We start from the raw sequence: 26899 nt of genomic DNA, 5'->3' as shown, positions 1-26899 counted from the left end.
AACCGCGCGGCTCGTTTATACGCGCTCCAGGGATTCAGTCGGGATTTCATTTAATTAATATTTTGCGGCGATTTTTTTTTTTTTTTTTTATATTTCCGCGCGATTCAAAACTTTCGTCATAAATTTAACACGAAATACGCATTTACTTCCTCGGCAAAGTCCTTTTCATGAAAGTCACACGCAATCTCTGTTTACCGAAGTAAACGCGAAATAAATTGTTAGCTGAATATACGAGATATATACATTGCTAATCGGTCGCCGGATGCAATTTTCTAAATGCACTAGTAACTTGCTAAAGTGATACTCGTGTTCGATGTTACCCGCGATCCGCGATGAATTATAAACGCTCGCTCGTGGGTAACGAGCGTCGAAATAAATACACCCGTAATCGGTGTAAATTTCTCTGCACGCGCCGTCGACTGTATAGCGCGATACACACAGCTGCATGGCAAATCATAAATGCAACCCTTTGCTCTTTGAGTGCTCAGCCGTCAATACAATCATCAATATGCAACTCGCTCACTGCAAACTGCTGGCGCGAGATTACGTTATACTCCTGATTATGGCGCCAGCGAACCATTTTCGAGATGGAAACCAATTGATTCGTCGGCTACGCATCTATGATGATCTAATGGCCCTTCTACCGGATAAACTGATCCGTATGGGCTAAAGATATCAATCGTAATTGAATAGGGAACAGTTATTTAGGGCCAAAAACATATAATAGGAAACATATTTCTGCTCTTTTATATTAGAATTTATATTCGCATACGTACTATATATAAGATGCATTTATAGTATCTCTCAAAAGTTTAGATTATTTATACGCTGAAATCAACATAGATATATACTGCCATAACCGCGAAGGAAAATTTCATTTTCGTTACGTAATAAACGCCCGGATGGATGAACAACTTTGCATTCATCGGAGTTGAGCACACGGCGGCGGAATGTTTGAAAGGAAGTTTTCGCTACTCTAATAAGTATAACTGTGCCTCCTTCCTAGAAACGCGAAACAACAGGCATTATCGAAATTCCATACTTATAACGGCGACGTCAGCGGTACACGGAACTAAAGCAAATTGACGAGCATCCTTGACTGGCAATTAAGCGCAATTGGCCTACGTCGCGTACGGCTAATCCGTCGCGACGTAGGAGACGGTAGATTAGGCAAACGTATACGCCGTCAGGATTGTACGGAACATGGTTTTCAGCGCGGGCGCGATAACGCCAAATTCGATTTGCAACTCGAATTCGAAACATCGTTATAGCCGCCGCCACTACCGCCGCGCGCTGCTCATTGCGACGTAACTCGATTTGCCTTTCATCGCGTGTAACTGACGTATCGAGGTCGTCGATTCGAGCAGTAGATTATTGCGTGACGTATTAATTTACGTTCGATTAGTCTTTCCGGACTGACAACGCGCGGTTTTTTTTTAAATCCCGTTGTTGTGCGTCCGGTTATGAAATATTGATATTGCGCTCCGCGTGCGCTCATCTCGCGAGAATATTTCAATCGATACTCGGCGAGGGATCGGTTGATTCGGTTGGAAAAAGCGCAACTCGGTGGGCCGAGCTAATGTTATACAAATTATCTCCAATAGATGTGCGTTCAGAATTAAAAAAGTACGTTCACAGAAATCGAGATTGGGATACTTCCGCTATATACGGAGAAATGTAGGAAAAGAGAGCAACGTGAGAGTGAATGTGAGAGAAAGAGAGTCAGGCTAAAAAATGGCGACAACGAATTGCGATTTCGACTTTTTTTCACAGAAGTAACAAATGTCGCGGGAATGAAGTTCGGAAAAATTTAATGCATTTTGTATGTAGAGAATTAAAAACAACGTCGAGCCGGCGGCGGCGGCGAAAAATGCGACGTGGGTTGTAAAATATCCGAGTAAAAAAAAATAAAATAAAAAATAGAAATTTAAGCGCAACGCTACCGTTACGTGAAAGTTCAGCTATATCAGAAACGACGATCTGCCGTTTAGTTGTGACAAGTGTTGCACCGCGGTGAGACGGTCCGTACATGAAACGCGACGAGCTGAATTTCTCGTCCGGCGCGGCGCGCGGCGTTCGCGAACTCGCGCGCGGCGGCGCGTGTAAATTTCAATAGAAATTTCGGCATCGGAGATTCGTCTATCACGCGATATCATAAATAATCGATGAACGATATCGCGGACGAGAACGCACCGCAGGCAGTCAGAAATACTTCGATTCGGCACTTTTTCCCCGATTCTATTTCCGAATGCGGCTATACGCGACACGCGAATTTTTTCCGCGCGCGGGAATGTTGGTTAATTAAATTAGCACGGCATGAGTGCTCGACGCTGTATTTTGTCATTTACATATACTGAGCTGTATACCAAATATAAACGCCATTATCCGCGAATCCATGTAGCTATATAATATACATGTGATTCTGAAAAAATTTTTTTACAAGTTACGATTAAATGGAAGCAAAGTTCAAAGTTCAAAGCAAGAAGATTATAAAAAGATAAGTGAAAAAATTGAAAAAATAAAATTTAATTTAATTTTATGTAAAGTAATTAATTAACGCATGGTAACACATGATATATAAAATTTAAATGTGTTTTTCATTTGGTTGATTAAATGAAAAGATAACATTTAGTATACTTTTAAAATATGAAACTTTAATTTTTTATGTATTCATTTCAGGATATTTTTTATTCTAATCAAATAGAATAGATCTTTGCATTTTTGCAGTAATTTATCCTAAATTTCAATTGATTTTTATGCAAAATATTAGGGCGTCTCTCGGCTTATTTTTGCATCTTTTAATTTAAATTACACAAAAGAACATATTTTCTCCCGCAGACAGGTGCGCGAGGATAACGAGAATAATTGTTCTCGTCAAACACATTGTATGCATTATTATAGAGATTTCCAACGATATTCTGTAATGAAGCAAATCTCGCTAAGTACCGAAATCAATGCTCCTTTGCATCTTGATTATAAACCGCTGCAAGTATACAATGTCGGAAATTACTACCGCGAGCAACTAAGCACCGGAGAATAGCAGCCGGTTGCTTTGTAATTAGGCGAACATGAGAAGATTTGAATTGTAGACTCCGCTTCCGCTTATCAGGCGTGTCAGGGACGGTATAATGTGATAGAGAACGTGGTGTTTCCATCAAAAGCGAAGGCTAATAAAATATTGAATATATTTCATACTAGAAACATTCAATGATGTTAATTTGTAATTAAATCAGAGTTGTGAATGTCGGAAATAATAGCTCGAGGAAATATGATTGGTGCAGAGAAACCTGAACCCTGATTTTTCTCTTTCTATTTAGTGAAAATTAATTACATATTTTCAAGAATTTTTTAAAAGTAAAATGCATAATATGAAAATGACTTCTTTTGTTATGTCGCGCGTAAATGGAAGAATCCTCTTATTACAACGGCCATCAGCCATTAAATCAGTGAAGTTCACAGACTTTCGCGAGGGGACGAAGAAAGTTTCGCGGCTAATGACGCGGTACTTTTAAAACGACCGGACTTAGCGCGTCCATGAGGTATTGGTATAAAATTTAGCCGCTCGTATATTCCGCGGAAACTTTCCGGAACATAAATACCCCGTGCCAAGGGTACGCTAAAGATAATCTTGGGGGATAAAAGAAACCACCGCGCGACGCTTGATTCTCGATCCACTTTTGCTCTTAACTTTATAAATCACAATTGTACATATACGACTACGAAGAGCTTTCTAAGCCCAGCTTTTGTTTAATTTCAAAAGGTAAAAATAAAAAGGATTTATTTGTTCTATTATTAGTGCTATCGTGACTTCTTGATAATGCAATCTTCATAGAATGAAGATGCACGTATATGCATACAGAACTTAAGAATAATAGATGTAACAAAATCTTGTATTTTAATAATAAAATAAATTTAATCGTTTCTCTCTTCATAGAACAAGAAATATATATATATCCTATAGGCTTTTCCTATTTCTAATATATCGCGAACGTGTTAAAAAATAACGCAATTTATTATTCTATATCTGTCTGAGAAGTTTTCGCTCGCTTTTTTCAAAGTAAAGTCGTGACACAAGAAAAACATCATAGAAACCGAGACTTAGGTGTGCACGAAAGGCAAGAGAGGAAAGCGAATACCTCGGAATAAGTAATACGTATGCAAGAGCAAAACGGGCGAAGTGAAAATACCGTGGAAATTGTCTCGGACACGATATACTTTTCCGAAGTGTGTACCTACTTGAAAGTCGAACTTGCTGAACTCCTGCTGGGCGTCGATGTCGGCGTTTCGCGGCACGATTGCGGGACAGGTGGCGAGCGACACCTGAGCATCTGGCGACTCGCTGTAGTCCGGAGTGGCGGAGGTCAGGCTACGGTCGTATCTGAGCTCTTCGTTCAGGATGGCGGCGGCGGCGGCGGGATGGCCCGACGACGGCGCCTGGACCTGGCTGACATAGTACAGGCACAGCAGGAGCGACAGCACCACGATGCAGAGGACGAAGACGCGGCCGGAGCCGCGACGCAGTATTTTGTACATGATTCGTTCGGCGCGACTCGCGTTGCTCGTAGACTCCACGGTAGATCACGGTGATTCATCTAGAGATCGAGCGGATCGTGCGACGGGCAACCGTGCCGAGTCAGCGGCGATGATCGACGATCGATCTTCGGCCTCGGCTCCGTCGTTCGTCGGCTTCATGGAACGTTGCGGCAGGAGAACAGCCTTGAAAAAGAAAGAAACACATTTGTTAAAAAAAATTATCTAGTTGAATACAATCCTTGATAATAATTTTCTTAATTTTGTACAAAACCTAAATATTATTGCTGATATATTTTCTATTGATATAATTCTGATCGAACATGTAAATTCATATAAGCTTATAACACGTAAAATAAGCTTCGTGCCAAAACACGCGAACGCAATGAATCGAAATCGCATTTTGTACAATGGTATGCTATGATCATAAATGATAATTAATTATTATATATATCCCGCCATTTATATATATACCGTTGACTGATCAAAAATACAGACATTTTAATCTTGTCGAGATGAGAGTACAAGATAGATTTGCATGGAATTATAATTAATTTCAATTAATTCAATATTATTCGAAACAGGAATATATGGTGTGTTTATAGTTGTCATCCAGATTACGCAGGGAGTTAGAAACTGTCACTGACTTTATTATTTGGACTGCATTTGGATATGCATGAAAATCGAAGTGAATTTAAAGAATCATTTTGTTGCTGACTTTAACGTCGTGCACGCGAACGTAATGACGTGGCGGCCGAGTTATCGTATATTCAGACCGACGTGATACGGAATTATGTCTCGATGCACACATCGTAATGATCCGCGCACCTGTATTTTTCCACGCGAAATATGTATCTTCACTCACAAATAGCCGCAAGGTCGGTCGAAACGCGATCGATCGACACTTCGCTAACAATTTTCTTCTCTACTTTTCTATACATCATTTACGACAAATGGTCATCTATCTTCATGATAAAGAGCCCGCGCGCACTTTTATAGTCTCACACATAGAACGCATGGTACGCACGAATCAACGGTAAACGTTTAGGAATATCAACATTGTACTACAACTATCCGTGTTAACAGTAAATAAATTGACAGTGTCAATAAATCAAAACTTAATTAGGACGGTCCGTTATTGACACGAACGGAAAATATAGGTATACGAAAACGATTCTATATAAAAACATGAAGTTAAAAATGCAGATACAAAAATTTTTTGTATCACGTTATGAAATCGTCGCTTTTCCGATTATACCACAAATAATGGACCAGCCTGTATTTCATCGCGAGATAGAGTTAATCGATGGGTTTCATAAACATCGATGGATTGTCCGATGAATTGCAAATCGAGATTGTTCTCGTGGATACCCGACCAGCCTTTCCCAAAATCGGGAAAACAACATGGGGAAGAGAGGGAGGACGGGGTTACTGTATTCGCGCTGCAATTTAATTCGGCCGTAGTACGATAAGCCTCGTGAACCAGAGACACAGTGTAGTCCGTCGGAACCTTTCGTTCGCTGACCAGCTTGCTAAAGCCTCCATCACGATATATAAGGTCGCTTCTCACGCGATGATCGATCGCGTCAGATAACTCCGCGCTCAATGCTCACACGCAGAGAGGGAGAGAGAGGCTATACGTAGCAAGAGGCGAGCGAGCGAGAGAGAGAGAGAGAGAGAGAGAGAGAGAGAGAGAGAGATGTATATATAAATAGATAAAGCGTAAAGAGAGAGAAAGGCGAAGAGAGTGAAGAGTTAGCTAAAAGGGAAGCGAGATTAGAGTTTAATTCGGCATTAACTCGACGCGTACGAGACAGACGATGTGCACGCACGAGGGAGAAGGAGAGGAACTGCGACGACTTCGTTCGAGCGCAACGCGATAGAAACTACTCGTCCGAAAGTTCATGGAGAGATTAAACCAGCTAGAGCCACGTCAACATTATCGAAGCGCGTATACGGGGGAGTAACGAAACGGCTCGTAGGAAAATGGACAGTCGCGGAAAGCGATGGAAATCCGAGAGTAAATCTACAGTTAATTAAACCAACTGACAGAACAACGGAGTAAGTCGCTAATTAGAAGGTAATTCGTATTGTAAATAGCCGTTATTTTTAATTTTGTTATGCAATTGTAATTGAAATACGATTGTTATTATCCTCGTTTAAAGAAATAACAATTTTTTGCTTAATTATGCCGCCACAGCACGTAATATTTTTAAAATATCCTTTTATAGAATCACATAAAAAAAATTATGCAATAAAGCAGCTAATTTTTTCAAGTTTATTCGCATTTCTGTTTTACTACGACAAGAAAAATACCATCTATGTTATTATTCCACGCCTACGTCGAAAGTGGAATATACCGTGTTGTATTTATCTATAAACAAATAAAGTAGGGTCGTTCACAGATCAATAATAAATTAAAATTAATTAGTTGTTCTCGTGATCAACAAAATCATAAAACAAATACTAAATATATATGTGATATGTGCTATCCGTCAAATGAATAAACGTTCTAAATGTTTGCAGAGCCACAAAGCGATGGAAACGATGGAAGCGATTTACATTCGCGCGCGCATCATTGTTGGAAACAATCCATATTACCAATTATCCCCGATATGAATACCATAAATTCAATATCCTCTCTGCCGCAATCTCGATATCATCGAAGTAATAATTAATATACGAGCCGCAAGTAGAGCTATCAACTTTCGAATATGGAGCAGTTTGCAGGCTCAGTATAGGCGCGCCGCAAGCTCGCGAGTGTCTCTTCGCTCATCATCGCTTCCATTCGTGATGGAGATCCAGAAAGTTCCACGTCGAGCTTCAGTTTTCTCCCCGAGGACCCCAATAAAAACGCAAGGAGATTGAGGAGACAAACGAGAGGGACATCAAGACGGTCGGATGCTCGTCAGGTGCCGGTCCTCCAGTCATTCAGCCAATATCCCGAACGTAATCCCTTTGTCCGTCCACAACGAGGACGATAAAACGTGTCGAGGATGCGTTATCGAGACTCGCGTTCGATGTGCTCACGATCAAAGGGCGCATTGAGGAAAATATTAAAAAATACCTGAATCAAGATTCAGCAAATGTTCAGGCATGCGATCTATATATTCCTTATAGCGATTGGTTTTACATTGCGTTAAACATATTTCTTTTATGACGTGTATGAGCGTTTATTTTCCATGTTTATTAGTTATTTTCTATCATAAATTATAAAAAATATTGCTGCGGTTTTAATAATTTCGAACGAATGGCTACGTAGGTATTCTTGGCGCTCGAGTACTATATCGAGTTAATTAGGGTTGACGTTATATCGACTTGGAACGGGCTATTAGCCAAACTCTAATTTAAATATTTCTGGAGAAAAGAGGCCTCGGATGAAATCGCCTTTCTTAGTAAATCTAAGTTGATTATACTAAAGCTCGAGTTTCGGCCGCTTGAAAATTCGCGCCATCGCTATCGCCAACGACTATCGACCTATGACCGAGTTGACAATGAGACGATGCTATTGGTTTCTGGGCTATTTCGTCGCGGCGAACAAGAGTTCTACGACGAATGACTGCGGATTGCGGTGTAACGGTGTTGATACGCGAATTTTCACGATTGCGAGTTGCGAAGTGCGAAGGCACGTTGTGAAAAAAGAAATGTGTAAACTTGAGCTTTATATAGTGAAAAACAAATGATAATTTAAATAAGCTTTTGGTAAAATAAAGTAAAACTAAATTAAAACGTTTATGTAGCGATAATAATAACGGTTATTTTATAATCTGATGATCTGACAAATCAGCAACATTTATCACATCAAGTATACTTTTCGCGAGATATTCTTAAAAAATTATACGCAAGACATGTATTTTTATTTTTTAGTAAAACAATTTTACCTAATTCGTTAATTTCGGCCTAGTTTTAAAGCTTGTCAAATATATGTAACCCCTTAAATTAAATGTCTATGTGAGACGATACGCGACATAGTTGAAAAAGTCGTCGGTTAAATGTGCTCGTCGCGAAGAATTCACGAGCTTTTTCCCGCGACTGAGAGGGAAATACGAAAGAGGTGACGGGAGTAAAATCGTCGCGAATCGTCGAGCGAAGAAAGGATGCTTTTTACACGATGCATCGCGGGGAAACTTTGGCGAACGTTCGCGGCAATCGCGAGCGGAGTAAAGCCGATTTTTTCGAGCAATAAACGCGAAGTGGTAAAGCACTCGAAACTCGCGTATATACAGCGAAAAAAACGATCCCCCACGCTCCCACGCCCTCACGATCTCTTTCTATCTTAATCCTTTATCGCCCGTCTTTCTCTCCGTTTCCCTCGTTATTCTCTCCCGATCTATTCCCGGTTCGCTTTCGTCGCGTGCCGCATTTCGCATGTTCGGACGCGCTTTAAATTGGGCGCCCTTTAAAACGTGAGAATTATTCAACGCTCCGCCGCGTTACGCCTCCGCCGTTTGTTTTATCTCGCCTCTCGCGCATGTTATACGTGACTCGAGTTACGAGCGCGCGCAAAGAAAAATGTCGCGCTGTCGACGGTACACATTATGATTATCTATAAGGTATTAACTCGTTCTCCGTTGATCCTCCGGTATATGTTCAGAGCGAACGGGGGTCTCTTTGATATTTTATCCCGAATTTTTCTTTTTGTCCCGTTCGTTCGTGCCGCGTTATTATCCGCGATGATAATTAACTCTTTTCCGTATACCTATCCGATCCGGCACAGCACGTGCCCCCGATGGTTTATTCTCAATGCTCTTGTCCACGTGCGCATTTTGATTCACAACGTGTTATTACATTCGTTTCAACAATTATCAAAATTGTCAAGAGACGTAATTTTTGAAAATTTTAAATTCAATTTTTCCACACACACACGCCGTTACCGCGTTCACCTCTGCAATTATTAATGCACGTGGCGCACAAAGTCTCCAAATACTCGCTGTTGATTTCGAATTTTATTTACCGAGCGTACATGCACGCACGCTCGACGTAAATACGTAATTAAAATCAAATGATTAGCATTAAATGTGCGGTACGTTTTAAACAAAATTATCGTATTTTGCACGAATGCCGCGGTTGCTTCCACGGCTCGGCAACCAGCGACGAACATTCGTTCGCAAATTGACAGTAATCCGAACGGCTGCAAAACATCGTTGCGGCAGAAATTCAAACTATTGTTCGCACTTACGTAATACGATTCAACTGTGTGTGTTTTATAAAGAACTTTTACTTTGTGCCACGTACATATACATAAATTAAATTTGAAAAATGTGTAAAACAAAAGACTGTGCTTAAAAGCGCCGCTAAAACTATGTGTCGGCATGCAAATAAAAGTCGTGTAGTAAAAAGCGGCGCTGTAGATACCGGCTCGTTGTTATACACAGCTTTTTCTCAATGTTGATTCATGTAAATATATCCATTTTAATTCCAGTCTGCGAGTGGCTCGTGCAAAAACCGGTCCGCACCTCAAAGAACGTTGTATCAATTCTTGACGAGATGAAGCTACTACAAGTTTGCATATTACTGTGCAGAATGCTTCTCATCCATTTACCAAGTATTATATAAGTAGCATGTTATAATTATTTATATATCATAAAAAATGAACGTGTACTAATTACGAATTGCATATTAATGAAAAGTTCTTCTCCTCTCAAAAAAGTGATGTACAACGTTCTGCGAAGGAAAGCTTCGCACAATGAAGTCGATTTATCTCGTAACGCATTTGTTATTTTACTTTCTGATCTTGTAATTCCGTAATTTATTTATCAATCAAATTGGATAATTTCATCATGGTTGCATGACGAGATAACGGAAAGCGGATTCGTAGTATTCGTACCTTGATAGCGATTAAGCAAAGCTTGATCCGTATATTCGAAGCTCCTGTTTCAACCGCGTGACAGCAGACGTCCAGCCGCGAAAAGAAATCACGGCGCGCCTGAATTCGCTACCCGCGGGCGAAATAGTTTTTGACACACGTTGCCCCGGCTCTATTCGTTCGGCGCACGAACGGAGTAATATACGAGGGAACTTTTTCACTGCCTCCGACGCAACGTCGTTCTTAGCAGAAAACCAAGTCACCGTCTCCAAACACATTTCCGTGAAACGTATACATCACGAGCGCTGTCTCGGATATCACTGCATCGCCACAAAAATATTCGCGAAACGTACACCAATTCGATATAAGACTACCATATTATGAGATGCCAAACTCCACTCATCAGGGGAACTTAATACTTCACCTTCGAGCTATCTGCCGTGTAGACACATGGGAGTTACACCGTTCTCAAGAACGACACGAGAGTTCGTCGATCTGTTTACACTCGTACGCAAAAACATAGGCGAGATAAATCCTGGGACGAAGACAGAGAATCGAAAAATAATTTCAATTTTTCGACACAGACACAGAATAAACAATTACATCGATAATAACTGCTAAAGCAAACTGTGACGTGCTTAAAGATTTCGGAAAAGGGCCTGTAAATTCGAACGTTGCAATCGTTCTTTAAGAAATAAATTCCGGACTCGCCTGTCTAACCGGCACCAGATCACCGAAACTATGGAACGCTGCGAGTGTATACGCGAATCTCCGTAAAAAATAACTGTCGCGTCCCAAACGGTTGGATGATTTTCACGACGCGACCGCAAAACGCGCGTTCCGCGATTCGTAACCCTTCGCGCTCGTGTACTATCAACCGCACGCGCGAGGCAGGTGCGCGGATCGTCCAACCGCAACCGAGAACCACGCCGTACTAAACTCGCGGCACGGGCGGCGCGCGGAATGGTTTTGACACGCCGCCGGCTATATATCCGCTTTTCCGCCGACGCGACAGTCGCGGCGAGGGGCGCATGTGCCGATATAATCCGCACGCTTGTGCCGGCGTACGTTCACCCATACACATATACAAAAACATACACACACGCACGCGCGCGCGCGCACACATGCCGCCGCGCCGCACATACGAGCGGCCCCGCGAGAAGGGAGGTGAAAAGCGACGAGATGGAGAACACGCACTCCGAGAGAACTTTCCACGACCGTAGGGTGTTTCGACTCGAAGAAGAAGAAACGGGGGAGGATCAGAGAGGTCACCGCGAAGACTATACTGACGCTCGGTCAAAAGGGTTCGAAATAACGAGGCTTCCTTTGCGATCCTTTCACTGTAACGTTAATTTTAGCTTCGCTAAAGTTTTTTTTTTTCCTAAGATATATATTGTAATTTTTCATATTATAAGCTAAAGTCCTTGGGGTTTTAGATTCGAAATTTTATATTTTTAATTTCGAACTGTCGTGACTTAGAAAAATACTAACATACTTTTTGTAAACATCGCGCGAACCGAGAAATATGTGCTTCAGTCACCTACTGGATAAAGTTATCCATAGTAAAATATATAGGGTAAAACTCGGGTAAGATGGCCATAGAGGAAAGATGGCCAACACATGTTCATTTAATGTTTCATGACGAGCTAGATTGAAAGAACATAGGTTGGCCATCTTACCCGAGTTTATACCCTAATGCTCTTGTTGGGATAAATTTAGTTGTCAACTTACGAACAAAAATATTTAACATTTTGGCTTTATCAAAAATATTTAGTCACATAATATAAAAAACATTGCTTAATGCGCGCATATTAATATGTGTAAGAAATACAATTATATGCGGGAGATGACTTTTCCAGTCATTTATGCTATTAAACTCCAATTAATGATATACCGACAATGAAATAACCTGACGCTAGAATTATCACCTGACGGAAGCAGATGCATGTTTAATGCGCCAGAGAATTAATCGGGACGATCGATCAAACTATGATTAGCACGCCTCTATTAATATTTATGTGCAACAACGATCAAATATATGTTTCAGTCGTAAAAATTGCACGTATGGCACGTTGTACTGTAATCATAAAATATTAATAACATACGGTAGAGAAAACTCCACATATTCATTAATAATAACATTTTGCGCCAAATTGTGTAAAGTATTATAAGAGCAAAAAATAATTCGGTGTTCATTCTCTTAAGAAATAAATCAAGTATATAGCTTTATTCGTTAATTATTATGAACTTATTCGTCGCTTATTTATTAATAATAACCGAATTATTTTTGAAATAAAGTTTCTTGATGATGATATTCTATGGCAATCTGATGATATAAGGTATTTATCGAAGAAAGATAATTTTTGTCGAAGAGACAACGTCGATTCAATTAATTTTAAGTTGCCAGCATCGCGAATGCGTCCGTCCTCTCTGCACGAATACCCCATGATCGAGCTCGGTATTACAGCGCCATAAGCTCGGGAACTTTTCAATCTCGTGGAACACGAGCGCGCAGAGAGCATTGTCGTTGGACAGGATTGGCACAGGTTCGAACTTGATCGAACGGCAATTACGTTGATTGAAAGGCCAACACGAGTGTGTCGCCTGCGTACCCGGTACCCGGGGAGAAGCAAAGACTCCCGGCTCCAGTTGTTCACCGAACACATCCCCGGTTCCTCTACCGGCCGAACGAAGGAACGGGAACGAAAACACATTTATCAAAACATTTACGAGTGACATTTCAAAATCTTGTTATTTTTCCGAAAAATCGTCGTGTATATTTCGGGAAAATTTTTCGAAAAAGATTGACATCGTAAAAGAATTTTAACGAGTAATTGAATAAGAAGTATTAAATGTTAAAATAATTATATGCAACAATTAAATTTTGTCCAAGAAATTGCTTAAACAAATATGTGTGTGTGTGTGTGTGTGTGTGTGTGTGTGTTTTTTTTTTCCTGGAAATATTAAATAGATATATTCTCTTTTCGATATTTATTTAGTATTAATTGCCTTAAAGTGATCGAATTTGCGAGAAATATAAATGATGACAATTTAATGCGACCTTAGATCATGTTTATTATTATTCTGCAAAAGCAGAATTGTTTATATCCAATCATATTAATAGATTTATACAGCTGTACGGTTCGAAACTTGCGAGAAGGAATACGACAGAGTAAGAAGGGGATGCCGTTGCCTTCGCTATTCCGGAAATTGTATTTCCGAGTAATTGGATGGCTGATGTTTATGTGCGGAATTACATCGAATCTGTCTTTTCAAGGTATTATTGCTTAATTTGTATTGGTATTCTCTTCAGTGTTTTTCCGATCGCGCTGTCGCCGCGAATTATTGCGGGAACAAATAATCGTTCTTAAAATACAGCGAGAAATAATCAGGAGACGGCAAACACAAGATATCCCAGGATAACCGGAAGTCCTGCTTTCAAATATAACAAATAAAGCCGAAGAACAACGAAAGAAAAACAACAGCCATTTTAAAAACGAACAATTGATAATAAAAAAAATAACTAGGAGACCAAAATTAAAGTTTAAATTGAAAAACTAAATTGAAAAATAAATTCAAAAGTTTGAATTAAAAAAGTTGAATTAAACGTAGATAGAAAATAAAATGCCGCTTCTCTATTAAATCAATTTTCATCTTAACGTAAATTTAATTTAAGATTTTAATAATCTAAATGTGTTTAATTGGAAACTTGAGTTGATGATCTCTTCAACAATGTTTTCGTTAACAAAAAGCAGATTTTTTTAATCGTATAGCATCTATATAAATACTCTTTATAAAATCTCATAATTAGAAAACTTTTTCTGTCACTTTCAAGTTCTTTTATACTTTTAAATAATACGCATTAACGTCTTAATAAATGTTTCAATACCTATATATATACATATATCATGATAATCAGTCTATTCAATCAAAATTATTCACGGTAATTCTTATCTTCGCTTCGGCATAAATGCGCGTAGAATCAATGCGACATAGTAGCACAGTTTCAAACCTGAGTTATGCACCAGGCGAGAAAGGTCAAGTTCTCACGATGGTAATACTTGTTCGAGAGCACGTTCGCGACAGTAACGAATGAAAGATATGTCGTGCCTTTAATTGATGGCAAATTCAGTGTTCCGGATCAGCTGTTATCTCGCAAAGAGATAGATAGGCGAGCCTCATTCGAGCAAAAACGATCAGCTCATCGAGTCTGATCGATTTCGCGTATTGAAGTATGAAGTCTCATTCAGTCGTTCACATTATTGAACCCTCCCCCCTCTCTCTCTCTCTCTCTGTCTCTTTCTTTCTCTTATCATCCTCTCACAAAGTTGCGGCAAATCCTTTTAAACGTTTCAAGAATTTCATTTCCAAGAATTTGTATTTATTATTTAGATATCGATCCCGTGGAGCGCGAACGTTTGCATAACCGACAATCGTTTGCATAACCGACGATCTACTGTATTTTCTTTACAATATAGATGAGATAAAAATCAAATAATTTTGTAAATGAAAATATATCTACGCATAAATGAATGTTTAATCTGACACTGGAGAGAACCATAAATTCATATTCAACATATATTTAATGTATATGTTTGAAATACAGTAAATTTATCGTCGTTTCACCTTTACGTGAAACTTCTCGTGGAAACGGGTATGGATCCCTGAGACTCCCGTCAACCCACCCATTTCTCAGCCCTCGCTCTTGTTCCACCCTTTAGAGCAGCGCGCCGTGCGATATCAAGGGGGAAGAGGGGGAGTTCTGATTCGTTTTCAGTCGCGCGTTGACAGAGAGCGAGGGGGAGACTAGGTATAATTCGTTTGAAGTTTCAACGCTATTTGCGTCGGAGCATTTTTTTCGGCGCCCACCCACGGCCTTTCAGGGCATCGCGCGTCGCTTACGGCGGGGTTAATATCCGGCGTCTGACGCGAAAAGCCCTCGTTCCCGTCCATCGTCTGTCTTTCAGCCTCAGCGAAACGAAAAATCGGCCGTGCCGGGCCAACTTTGACGATCAACCGCATGAGCGCAATTTTCGCAAGTAATATTTTAAAAATTAAATAAAAATATTGCAAATTACAAAAAAAGAAACACAATGTACAACACGTGACCTGACGATCAAAATCGTAGGTGTATTTTGTTTTCTCTGCCATTTCTTTGTATCCACACAATACCTCCTGTATATACAATAAAATTTTTATTTCATTTTTAATCATATAATTAATGAATTAATTTGATAGTTATACAATTTTAGAAAATGTGCAATACAAGTTGTATAACGAAACTGTGATAGCGGGTATGTTAAAAACAGCTCTCTGGTAATGGCCGTTGTGATGAAGTATTTCGCCTGCAATCACTAGGCGAAGCAGTTTGCGAACAAAATTAACGCTCGATTTCCGCGATCGCTGTAAGCACGAACCTGTACACGCGGCCTTTCGGATAATCCCGATACCGTGTAGGGGAACCACCTATCAAACTTGTTCGCGGAGTTACTCTCTCGTGCGGCTACGACTCCGACGTTCGTAGAGCGAGACACTTCGAAGTTCGGGAATAGACCACTCTCGAAAAGTGGTGTGCGCTGGTTTACTACTACGGCGACTTGCGGATTTCGACGATGAAGAAAGAGGATAGGAGGAGGTGAGGCGAGGCGAGGCGAGGCGAGGCAAGGCCCAGGCAGAGCAAGAAAGCAAAATCTGAAAAGAAATGCGCGTCGCCCTTGCACGCGGAAAACGCGGAAAACGCGACGACAACTACCGTTAATGGAAGAAGATAAGAGTGGAAGATGGCTGCTCTCGGTTGATAGGAAAGTTGAAGGGATTTTTGAAGATACGAAAGACAAAACACGAGACAGAGAGAGAGAAAGAGAGAGGAGCGAGAGAAACGTTACGAAACATTCGCGCGCGAGCTAATCTGCGATATACAACGTGTGCATATATATATATATATATATACACACATATATACGTGAAGGAAAAGAAAGCTCCCGGGGAGAGCTCCTAGAAGGATTCCGCAGGCGCGGAGGCTACTGCATAATTCCGGCGTACGGCAGAAGCAGAACTATGTTCATGAGAAAAACACGAAGGTAACCGCGTGGAAAGCAGCCATTCTCTCGGCAGCCGAGGTCTCGAGCACCTCCGACAGAAAACTTTAAAACGGCCGATATAATCGGATTAGTAGATGCGCAGCGAGTTGGCGCTGTTACTTCAGCTTAAAGTCGGCGTTACGCCGAACAGAATTTTGCCCTTCGTCGTGATGATAAAAGAAGGAAAACGTACGCTATATATACGTTTTGATGCGAGCTCTCGCGTGAATTTCGCATTATCGCCTTAGTACAGATAGTGTAATCGAATGTCCCTCATCATCAGGTTATACTAATAATACCGTCGTTAATAACCATTAAATTAAGTAATTTTCATTTGCTGATGTCTTTAATAGAAATAATAAAATAAATTCCCAGCTACACGTAATTCTCTCTCCTCGGTAATTTGCTCAAAATTTTTATCTTCGATAAAACTGTGTCAAACACACATCGTTAGTTATTGCCATCGTTTACCGCTAATCAAAAATCGATTATTTAAATAAATCGAACGTTAACTACGGCATCCAACGGCGAGAAAGAATAAAACGCAAACGAGCACACGACGCTCTCATTCACTCTGATAGAATGACAGATGCCGTCGTTACTATAATCAGTCGACATTATCAGAGCTTTCTAGACGCCCTGTGTGGCGGAGGAAGGAAGAGAAGAAGAGAGAGAGAGGAAAAATACAGGCGGCGAGATACAATTCGTAAGTATGCAGGAAGTCCTTGTTATCTTCGTTACATAGTGATTACGGTCTGTCCGTCCGTCCTGAGAGTTCTTAATGTTTCTATAATCTCCTCGTCGCGATCGACAAAGGCTGATTTATATCAAGATAAAAGGGCGCGTAAATAATTATACGCGTTATTTTATATAGAATATATATGCAATGATGTATTGTACTTTTCGAAGGAATTCAAAGACGATCTATTTAGCGAAAATTTATGTTTCAAACTTTTGAATCTTCAATATTTAAATGTTTTGCTAACTACAACGCAAAAGCTTCTACTAAAACAGAGTGCGCTTGAAGCTAAGTGAAAGATAAGCTAAAATTAAGCTGAAACTACGTTATTTTCATCGTCAATGTTAAATAATTTCATAGTTAAATTTGGATTACGACGATGGTGGAAAAAATTCGTTTTTAAATTCTACAGTCTTACAATCGTATAGATTTTCTGGGATATTTTGTATATTTAATCGAACCGTTCAAATTCTCTCTCTTTGTGCCATTAGTATTTTTGTTTCATTTATTCGTTGTTGATTTTAGATATAAAGCATGCTGCGGTTTCGTTTCTCGTGGTATGATTGCCAAGTGTGCCCGAGGAAAAGTATAAAATTCGATTATTTTCTCGCGTTCGAGGGAAGATCGATTCGGCCCGATTGTCTAAATTTTTATTGTATTTGTGAAAGGAATTGAAACGCCAAACCCAGTTTCAAATCGTGATGATCTTTCTTGTTCCTCGCGACGGAACGATAAGTTGGCAGTTGAAATACAAGATATATATTATAGACTATACTGATACACAGAATGTCCCAGATTCACTGGATGTCTTTCCAAAGTCACCGGATCCCGCGTCAAATTCGAGGCAGCCTCTTTACGAAAACTTTGTACGGGGCCATCGTTTCTCTCGCAAGTTCTTAATTTCCAGCATTAAATACTCTGACGGTTAAGCCTTAAACTAAACTAAACTCTTGTTAAAATAAAGTTCGGTTGAAATTAACTCAAGTACGGGCTTTTATCTACGAACACTTCGGGGTTGAACTCGGCAAAACTCATTAGTATTAAATATCGAGCGACTCCGCGTTAATAGCGACACCTCGATGCCGTTCAAGCGCGGCCACCATTTTTCTTAGTTTGTTCTTCGACGTCTATCGAAAGGATGTTTAACGCTTTTACCACACCGCGCGCGTAATGGAAACCGAGCGCGTGACGCGACAACAGAATCAAGATACGGTGCGGCGTCGCGTTCGCAAAGGAAACGAGACTCGTCGATTGAAATGCGGGTATCGGGGGTATCGCGGGTATCGACACAATCGAACGCGTTACATTGCGCCCGTCTCCCCCGCGCAATAATATTCTCACCTATGAGGTATCGGCGTTTTTCCAGTCTCATGGTTTTTCCTGGCGTCCATTAACGTTTCGATTACCTACGTTGCGCGCACCTGCAGCAACGCTCGGGCGCTGTACAGTTTTTGTTGCCTTTCCAGGCACCGTATATACATAAAACCGCTCAGCGAGTTTATTTATTTCTTCCCTTTTCCACCCCTTTTTTCTCCGTTTCTCTCGCCTGGTTCTCTCCGTCTCTCCCACTCCCTCTCTCTCCCTTTTTATTTTGCTCCGTCTCTATGCTTTGTCACCGAAGCACTTTCTCGCCCCCGTGGCTCGAATAAAGGATCGGGCATAAATAAAGAATCGAAATAAAGCTATAATGCACATGTAAATTTTTGCTTTGCATCGATTCGCTCGCGAATCCCCGGTCGGCGAAATACGCAACGATCGGGAACAATATAGTCGTCTCGATTCCGATAATTTACTACGGACTCATTGAGCCGGCATTTTATCAACTCCTCGTTAATTCCTTTCGCATGCGAAATAACTGGAAGCGAGCGATATCGTTTATCCGACTCGTCGATTTACGCAAAGCTTGTTTCATGAATAACGTTTACCCGTTATTAACATCAGATATATTGACGACGGTATATAGAACGTGAACTATTGTGCGACTTTGCAGAGAAATAAACTGAGACAAACTATTTCCGAAACTTATCGAATAGTAGCAGGAATATTACTTTTCAAGTACTCGCTGTATAAGATTAAGACATGTATAATGCTAATTACAGTAATTACACCCGTCAATGACGTAACTTCTTACATTCAACTCGAGCACACAGCAATACCTCGCAATTCACCTGTCACGTGAAACCACAGTTAAATCTAAGGGTAACAAATATCTAAAAAATACAGGCGATGGCACCGGCGCATGTGGTCCGATGTTGAAATTCGCGTTTTTGTCCGGCGGATTTAGTGCACCGGGAGCAAAAAAATGTGAGAGGGGGCGAGGGAGAGGAAGAAGAAAGAGGCGCGGGGAATGAGACGGCCAGTAAACCGGGGCCGGACGGTATACGGATAATGCGCGCGGAATGAATGTATATTTTTTGGCGAGATTACTGTCGTTTTTCAGCAGCTGCCCGAACCATTCTTGCACGCGGCGACAAATGGCGTCCCTGATCGCTCATTGGCGCTAAAACTGCGCGTTTTGTCTCCGTTACCGAATGCAGGCGCGCGCGTGGCCGGCGCGGCGCTCCGTTGTATATCGAAGTGTGCAGCTTCGCCGATAAAAATTATCTTCCGCCGCGAATTAACTGCCACTATACGTTTGACTCTGCCGCGAAAAATGGACCGGGCGGTTCCGGACCGGAGGCGAAAACGCGGCGCGAATGTCGGGCGAAATAAATTTAAAGAAAAAAAGCAAAGAAATACACATGCTCGCTGGACGAAAGAATTAATGTAACGATGATTACAATGGATAAAATTCAAATATTTCTGGTTTAACATGAGCTGGTTTAATAAAAGCGGTGCATCGAGACTGCTAATTATCGAATCCGATATAAAATATATATCGGATTGTATAGCAGCGTTATTATATAATAATTTGTAGGAATAAACATTACTTGATGTAAAAAAATGTTTTATGATTATGTGTTGAGATATTTCTTTTATAATCATATTATCGTTAATATAATGTTATAAAAATAGGCAACACGCGTTAAAGGCAAGAATAACAAAAATAGTGATAACGAGATGCAAAGACATGGTATGCAATAAAATAATAGTAAAGATAATACACGTACAATTTTATCGCGAGACGATAAAACTCGCATATCGCGAATGCGCGGGGGATTTAGATCCGATACGATCCGAAGAAAAAACTCGATCCGTCGCTCGGATGCACCGTCGTCGTAAAGGAAGTCGGCATATGAATAAAAAAAAGGGCGCAAAATGAAGGGCTGTAGGACGAAAAGGGTTGAAACTATTATGACAATCGTAAAAAGAAACGTCGAACAGATCACGGTGACGAGTTGAACGGTAATGCACCCCGTAAAGCGGCGGAGCAAAGTGCATCGCCGCCCGCCGCTAGAGAAAAGCACTCCAGCCGCGGCCGTTCTTTATACGTGGGCTCGTAACCGCTTTTCGCGCTTCAAAACACGCCCAAGTGCCGATAACTTTTGTTGTGCGCTCGTGTGTTCGGTAAGCACGTCGCGCTCGTGTCGTCCATCTGGAAACGTCGCGACGACCGAAAATCACGCGAGGGAAAAGGGGTGAAAACACGAGACAGGCGCTAGACAGTTTGAGATGCAGCCGGGGCTGCGATTTCAACCCTTCTCAGACGAATATGCGAATTCTGTATGCCGTGACAGTCTACGTAATCTCACACCTAGGTTACAACATGCTACATGGAATTGTACTAAAATTCAATATGTATAATCGTAACGGAATGTAAACCCATTGATTAGCTCAAGTCTAAAAGAATGATCTGTCGAATCAACTTTTGGAATTTATTTGATATTTCTGGATATCTATTTGCAATTTTTCAAACTTCTAACACAGCACAACAATTTGTACGAGTCAACAATTAAAAAGTAAAGAAAACGAAGCGAGAAAAAAATATAGGAGTGATCTAGATTCTATAGAATTGGCCTAAAGCTAATTTTATTATAGATCGAATAACGAGCACTTACTTGCCGTAAGATTCAGTTTCTGTCGGCAAGTCGGGGATAATATGCTGGGGCGATAATAGATTACCGTGAGATTATTATAATAAGCTACGCTTGCACTCTCACTGCTCGCTGCGTAGCCTATATCGGGTCGTACCCGAGGCCGCTAGAAGGAGGTCCGCGAGAAAACTGCGCTCGGGTCGAAAGGCCATCGGCCAGACAACCTACCTACGAATCTGGCCAACTAACACCAAGTGACATCCATGGACCCAAACATGCGATTGGCTCGTATATGCACGCACGCATTCTCGCTCTATCTTTCTTTCTCCCGCGGCGCAACGATCATCGCGACGCGATGACGCACGAGGGATAATCTCGCACCGGAGAGAGAGAGAGAGAAAGAGAGAGAGAGAGAGACACCGCGGTTTACGTGCATGCATATATTTCAGCATCGGGTCGAAGCTGAAATCAGCTAGCGGCGAAAGAAGCGCGCGATACGGGAACGCGCGAGCGAGTATATATAAAAATAAATCCAGTTTTGTGAACGGGACGCAATGTAAAAATATATGAAACGTAAATAAGACGAATATATAAAGTGTCTCGAAATCGGTGTTGAATATTTCCCATGCATCTCTTTCATTTTATACCGATGCGAAAATTTTATATAAATACGAGGTGCGTGTGGGAAGGCTTCCTGCCCGAGTAAATCTATCTCTCGCAAATCATTTTAATAAAAAAAAAATTTAGAAAAACTTTTTAATAAAGAAAAATGTAGCCGGAACTACATCTTTTGTTGCAGTATGTATACATAACCAGATAAAAGAATAAATTCTTGTGCAAGATTATGATATCTTATATATGCCCCAATATGCGCATTAAGTATCGAAAAATGTAAATAATGTAGATTATGGCATCTCATTCTGTTATCACGTAGAAAAAAATTTCAAGTACAAATCCAGTGAATTCTAGAAACGGCCAATTATTTTTGAAAAGGATATAACCTACTTTCAATTTACATATCTAATAGCAATGTATTAGGAATAGAGTAAAGATATAATAACGTTACATATAAAGGCACACAGAGGAGTGATACATTTCTTCTATCTTCTTTTAATAATCTCAAAGAATGACAACATTGAATGCGAATTTCTCTATAAAAAGACTCTACAATAAGATATCACGAAACGCGAGAAGAATCACCTGTATTTTTATATTCGCTTTCGATGTTTCAAGCATTTTTGAATGAAGAATATTGTTCATTGTGTTTTAAAGCTCTGTCTCTCGCATTCGTTCACTCATGTTTGATGAAATGTAGTGGCAATAACCATATATAGTATATAAATGCGAATGCGGTATTTTACATAAATCTTGAATGTTAACAGTATTTAAAACTGTGGCAGTGTTTAGCACCAAAAGGGTCAATAACTCTTCGCGTACGTATACGAGTGCCAATTGCGTAAAACCCGTTGCAGAAAGCGCCGGTTGCGCAATCGCGTACTTATCTACCGTCTAAACGGCCGCGGAGAACAAAACAGTCAGCTGAGTCAGTCATTCATGCCGAATGCAGAATAGGTACATCCGTTGCGTACGCACGGAACGACACGTTCAACGGCCGAACGGTTCCGCGCGTTATTTTGCTTATCAAGATAACGTCTTCGCAGAAACGAGCGATAAGAGACGCAACAAGACCTTTAATGAAGCTCCTCTCTGTCGCAAAGGATCAGATATCTAATTATGTCGAGGGAAAGCAGCAACGCATCGGAATATTGATTTTTAACGAAATTAAGGTAATATATTATGAACGTTGGGGAGATCCAAATCAAATTACAAATATGTAATGTATAGAATATCCTTATTTCTTAATAAAATTTCAAACTTTGGAATTGTAAATCTTCTTCGATAACGGTGGCATACGATCTGTATTTATATTAATATGCGGTTCGTGATTCAGTTAAAGGTCTGTTAAGTATTCAAGCTACTGTACATTCAAGACTACTTCGAATAAACTTTGAGCAGTGAAAGCGGAAATCTGAGTTCGTACAGGAGTTCGTGCTGTCTGGGAAAATGGCAAAACTCGGTTGTATGTATAGCTGCAACGGGGAGAGAATCGACTGTCAGGAGAGTTCGCTGAAATTTCAATGGAAATCGGAGGAAGTCGGTGATATTCGCAAAAACACACTGCTGCGCGCCGGGATGAGGGAAAATTCGCGATATTTTCCCCAATGAAACTCGCGATACGGGAGTAAACAGGGAACGTTAGAAAAAAACGCTAGATCGCCCGATCCGCGCGTGTATAGCTGAAGTTTCACGCGAGAGACTACAAGAATATAATTATATATTTATCCTGCTTTCCTTCGGCGAAACTTGGAATTAAAACTTTGAATCTAAAACTTCAAATTGAAACATTAAAAAATCTCAAATTAAAACTTGGAATTAAAACTGACAAGCACGAGGAAGGGGGGGGGGGAACGCACGATCCACCGTGGTTTTCTGTTTCATCGTCGAGTAATAACTTGCGCGGCTAACTACCGCAATCAGTACAGTAGAATGAAGAGCCCTCCGAGTTGACTCGCGACTCATGTATGGAGGGAACACGATGTTCCCGACGAGCTCCCCGTGACCCACTGTGTGTGTATCATTTACACAGGCAGTCATTCACGTCGGTCGAGAACGCGCGCAACGTTAATCCAGCGCGTACCAGCAGCTAGAGAGAACCGCGAGGACGTAAATGGCGTCAGCGGGCGGTCGAGTTTCTACGTTATTTCGGTCGTTACCCGCCACACGAGTATAACGTCACCGACGACTGTTTGCGCGATGCTACCCCAAGCGTGTCTCGGAAGCCGCGAAATTCGCGAAGGAATTGGGTTGATACGACCCAAGTTAGACCGCGCACGCGTCGACTCGCTCCCGAATTAATAACGATAGCAAGTTAAATTAAGGCAAAGTTAATATTACATTCGACGGGGAGGAGTGAGAAAGTTGGATCGAGAAAGCAAGATCGACTCGCGCACTTGCGAATCGATAATTTAAGAACACCTCAAGTCAAAGTGACTTTACGTCCTTGAAGAACTAGCGAATGAACTCCGGAACACACTCCACGCGAACTTCGAGAATGTCTACTGGGTCTTGAAAGGATTACAACGAAAGTATATACGAAAGGGGCAGGATAATAAATGTAAGATTGATGCGTATATAGGGCTGATCATCTTCAAAATGATTTTACACGTGAAATTTATCATAATCACGAAGTTTCCCCCTTTCTCTTTCACCCAGTTCTTTTACAGCGCTCATGCAGGAGAGAGAAATATCAATATTATTTGAAATATAACTCCTCTATTTAATAATATTTAAAAAAATTACTTTTACTCGTATGCTTTACGTACTTCCCTTTTTGTGCAGTTGTCCATGTATATAAATATGCAGAAATTAAATTTTATTTCGCGGCAAAAAGTAAAATTTTTTTTAAAAACTAACTATTTCCTCGTTACAATTCCTCTCACGACCGGTTAGCCGGTAAAAAGCAGTATAATTTGCAAAAATGCAATTCGATAATTTGCAATTCGATGTATTATAAATATATATGATTGTGAACGTTACAGTATACGTAATTTAACCAGTTTTATTTCTCGAGTTCCACGCCGAGCAGAGAACTCGAGGCTGCGGCATAATCGTCTTACACGCTACACGATTCCCACGGGCGTCGCTTTGAAGCGTAAACGGCCGAAAAAACGCGGCTGAAAAAGACAACAACTAACCGCGGAACAAAGCCGAACGCGCGCCGCAACGGTATCATTCCCCTCGCCCACGAACCTTAGCCGATGCAAATGCGCGTGCCCCGCCGCTTCTTTTTTTTTTCTTTTAACATCGCGCGCGTGGTGCACCTCCGCGAGCACAAGCTGTGCATCGTCTGGGCAAGTTAATTTTCAAACTACGTCGATGAACGCTGCAGCTCCGGATCCTTTGATGCACTTTGATCCTTGACGCTGAAATATCGCTGTGCAAAAAAGGGGAATGGAACAGTAGTTTATCGATCGGGCGACAAGGTTAACGTATCGCTGCTCCACACCCGTGTTTTCAGCAAAATATTTATGACATTCATTTTCGAGAAAGGCGCGCGAATGCGTTTGTTACATGTAACGTGTGGGACGAGAGCGTGCGTTCGCGCGGATGTGCGCGTATAATTGAAAATACGCTGTTACGAATTCTCTTTAAACCAAATACTCTCGATCGCGTTTGCTGTTTTTTTTTTGTTTTCCGCGACGTCTGTTGTTGTCGAATGCGATAAACGCCGGGTATCGTTCGCAAACAGCTAAAATTAATTATCGAGAGGCACAGGGAATTATAAACAATCTGATTTATCCCCCCGTCATTATTGCGTTTGATCGGTGTTATTGATTTCGCGTCAATATCCCGTCAATATTCCTAGGACATTTTGTGCGAATGTTGTGGCGTTAAATTGTTTTCACTTGCTTTCGGAATTAATTTCATTTTACTCGATCAAAAATTATAATAAATAGCTACGATATATACATATTTATTATATTCATTGCATATTGTGTATATTTTACTCGTTCCTTTGAAAAATCATATTTACCCTATTCACTCCAACGTTTTTTCCACCCTTTTATTCCTCCAATCATGCACTTTCGAGTCCCACGTGTTTTTCAAAATGTTAATAGCTTTGAAAAATTCTCCAAAAATTATTATAATATTTTTGTACCTTCGACTAAAAATCAATGTAAAGAAAATTTGGAAATCATTTATTTAAATATTTTTTCACGACAATCATATGTTGACAAACACACGTTACGACTCGTTTTACTTAAAAAATCATAACTCACGAACAAATTGACGAAGCTTAATGAACCAAAACGCAAATTAAAGCTAAAAGTAGTGCAAATGAGAAAAAAATATGAGATAATTATTAATTAAATAGGACTCAAAGAATGCTAGAAAAAGAATTTCTGAATAAAAAAAGGCAAATTTGAAGTGACAGATATTTTTTATGTAAAAAAAATAATTTTTCTTTTATAATCTTAGCTCCTCCCCACCTCTTCCACCTGCCTCTGAGCCATAATAGACCTCTGTGGAATGCTAAATTTTTTTTTAACGACAAAAATATTTTAAATACGCTTAAATTATACACAAAAATACATTTTTATCGAAAAAAAAAAATGGTCATTTACCTTTCACACAACACTGACGTAATCCTCCAACCATGCACTTTCGTGTCCCACCGAGATTTTGATTGTTCGCCGTTTCGAGAGTAAATGAGCTAGAACTTTGAAATTTTTACCTGAGGTTCCCTGCCACAATAACTTTTTTCCGGCGTGGAGGGGATTCTCCCACGATCATTTGTTTTCCGGAACAAGCGACTATTAGAAATTCGTGGGACACGAAAGGCATGGTTGGAGCGAGTAGGGTTTATTACCTTTTTTCATAACTTATTTTTATTTCAATCAAATACAGTAAAATGATATATAACTTATGTATATAAAATTGCAGAACAGAGCTGTCCGGTCGCGGCATCAGCGTGGAAGATGAGTAGTTTATACGGGGGCGAGCATCTGGCGAGCACCAATCACTACGGCCATTTGGCAACACATGCGTCCGGACAAGATCACGCTAACCAGTACACGTTACGAAGGGCGCGGGAGGTTCAACGTGGTCGGGAAGATTGTCCGGCCCTCGAGTAACGGCGAGGGGCCGTACGAGAAATCACGGCGGAGACAGGATGAAACCAAAGAGCGCCGCAATTGCGAAGGGAGAA

At 40.6% G+C, this 26899-nt stretch overlaps 1 protein-coding gene across 3 annotated transcripts in view; it reads right to left on the bottom strand.

Moving 5' to 3' along the window:
• Alpha-man-iib (alpha-Mannosidase class II b) overlaps window positions 1–26899 on the bottom strand; it is a 146256-nt gene that overhangs the window by 72576 nt on the left and 46781 nt on the right. The window contains exons 1-2 of one of the 3 annotated variants that reach the window (XM_077421642.1): window positions 10358–11281; window positions 4237–4716 (exon numbers count right to left, since the gene is read on the bottom strand). In XM_077421642.1, the coding sequence (XP_077277768.1) occupies window positions 4237–4533 (297 nt within the window). In that variant the 5' untranslated portion in view covers window positions 4534–4716; window positions 10358–11281. Of the gene's footprint in view, window positions 1–4236; window positions 4717–10357; window positions 11282–26899 lie in introns of those variants that run through there. The other 2 variants (XM_077421661.1, XM_077421651.1) reach the window with 2 other exon arrangements.

Source organism: Temnothorax americanus, unplaced genomic scaffold, assembly GCF_048541705.1.
Source record: "Temnothorax americanus isolate GAGA-0224 unplaced genomic scaffold, ASM4854170v1 Scaffold11, whole genome shotgun sequence".
Classification (NCBI taxonomy): domain Eukaryota; kingdom Metazoa; phylum Arthropoda; class Insecta; order Hymenoptera; family Formicidae; genus Temnothorax; species Temnothorax americanus.
The sequence above is the reverse complement of the archived record's forward strand: the minus strand, read 5'-3'. Positions and strand labels throughout refer to the sequence as shown.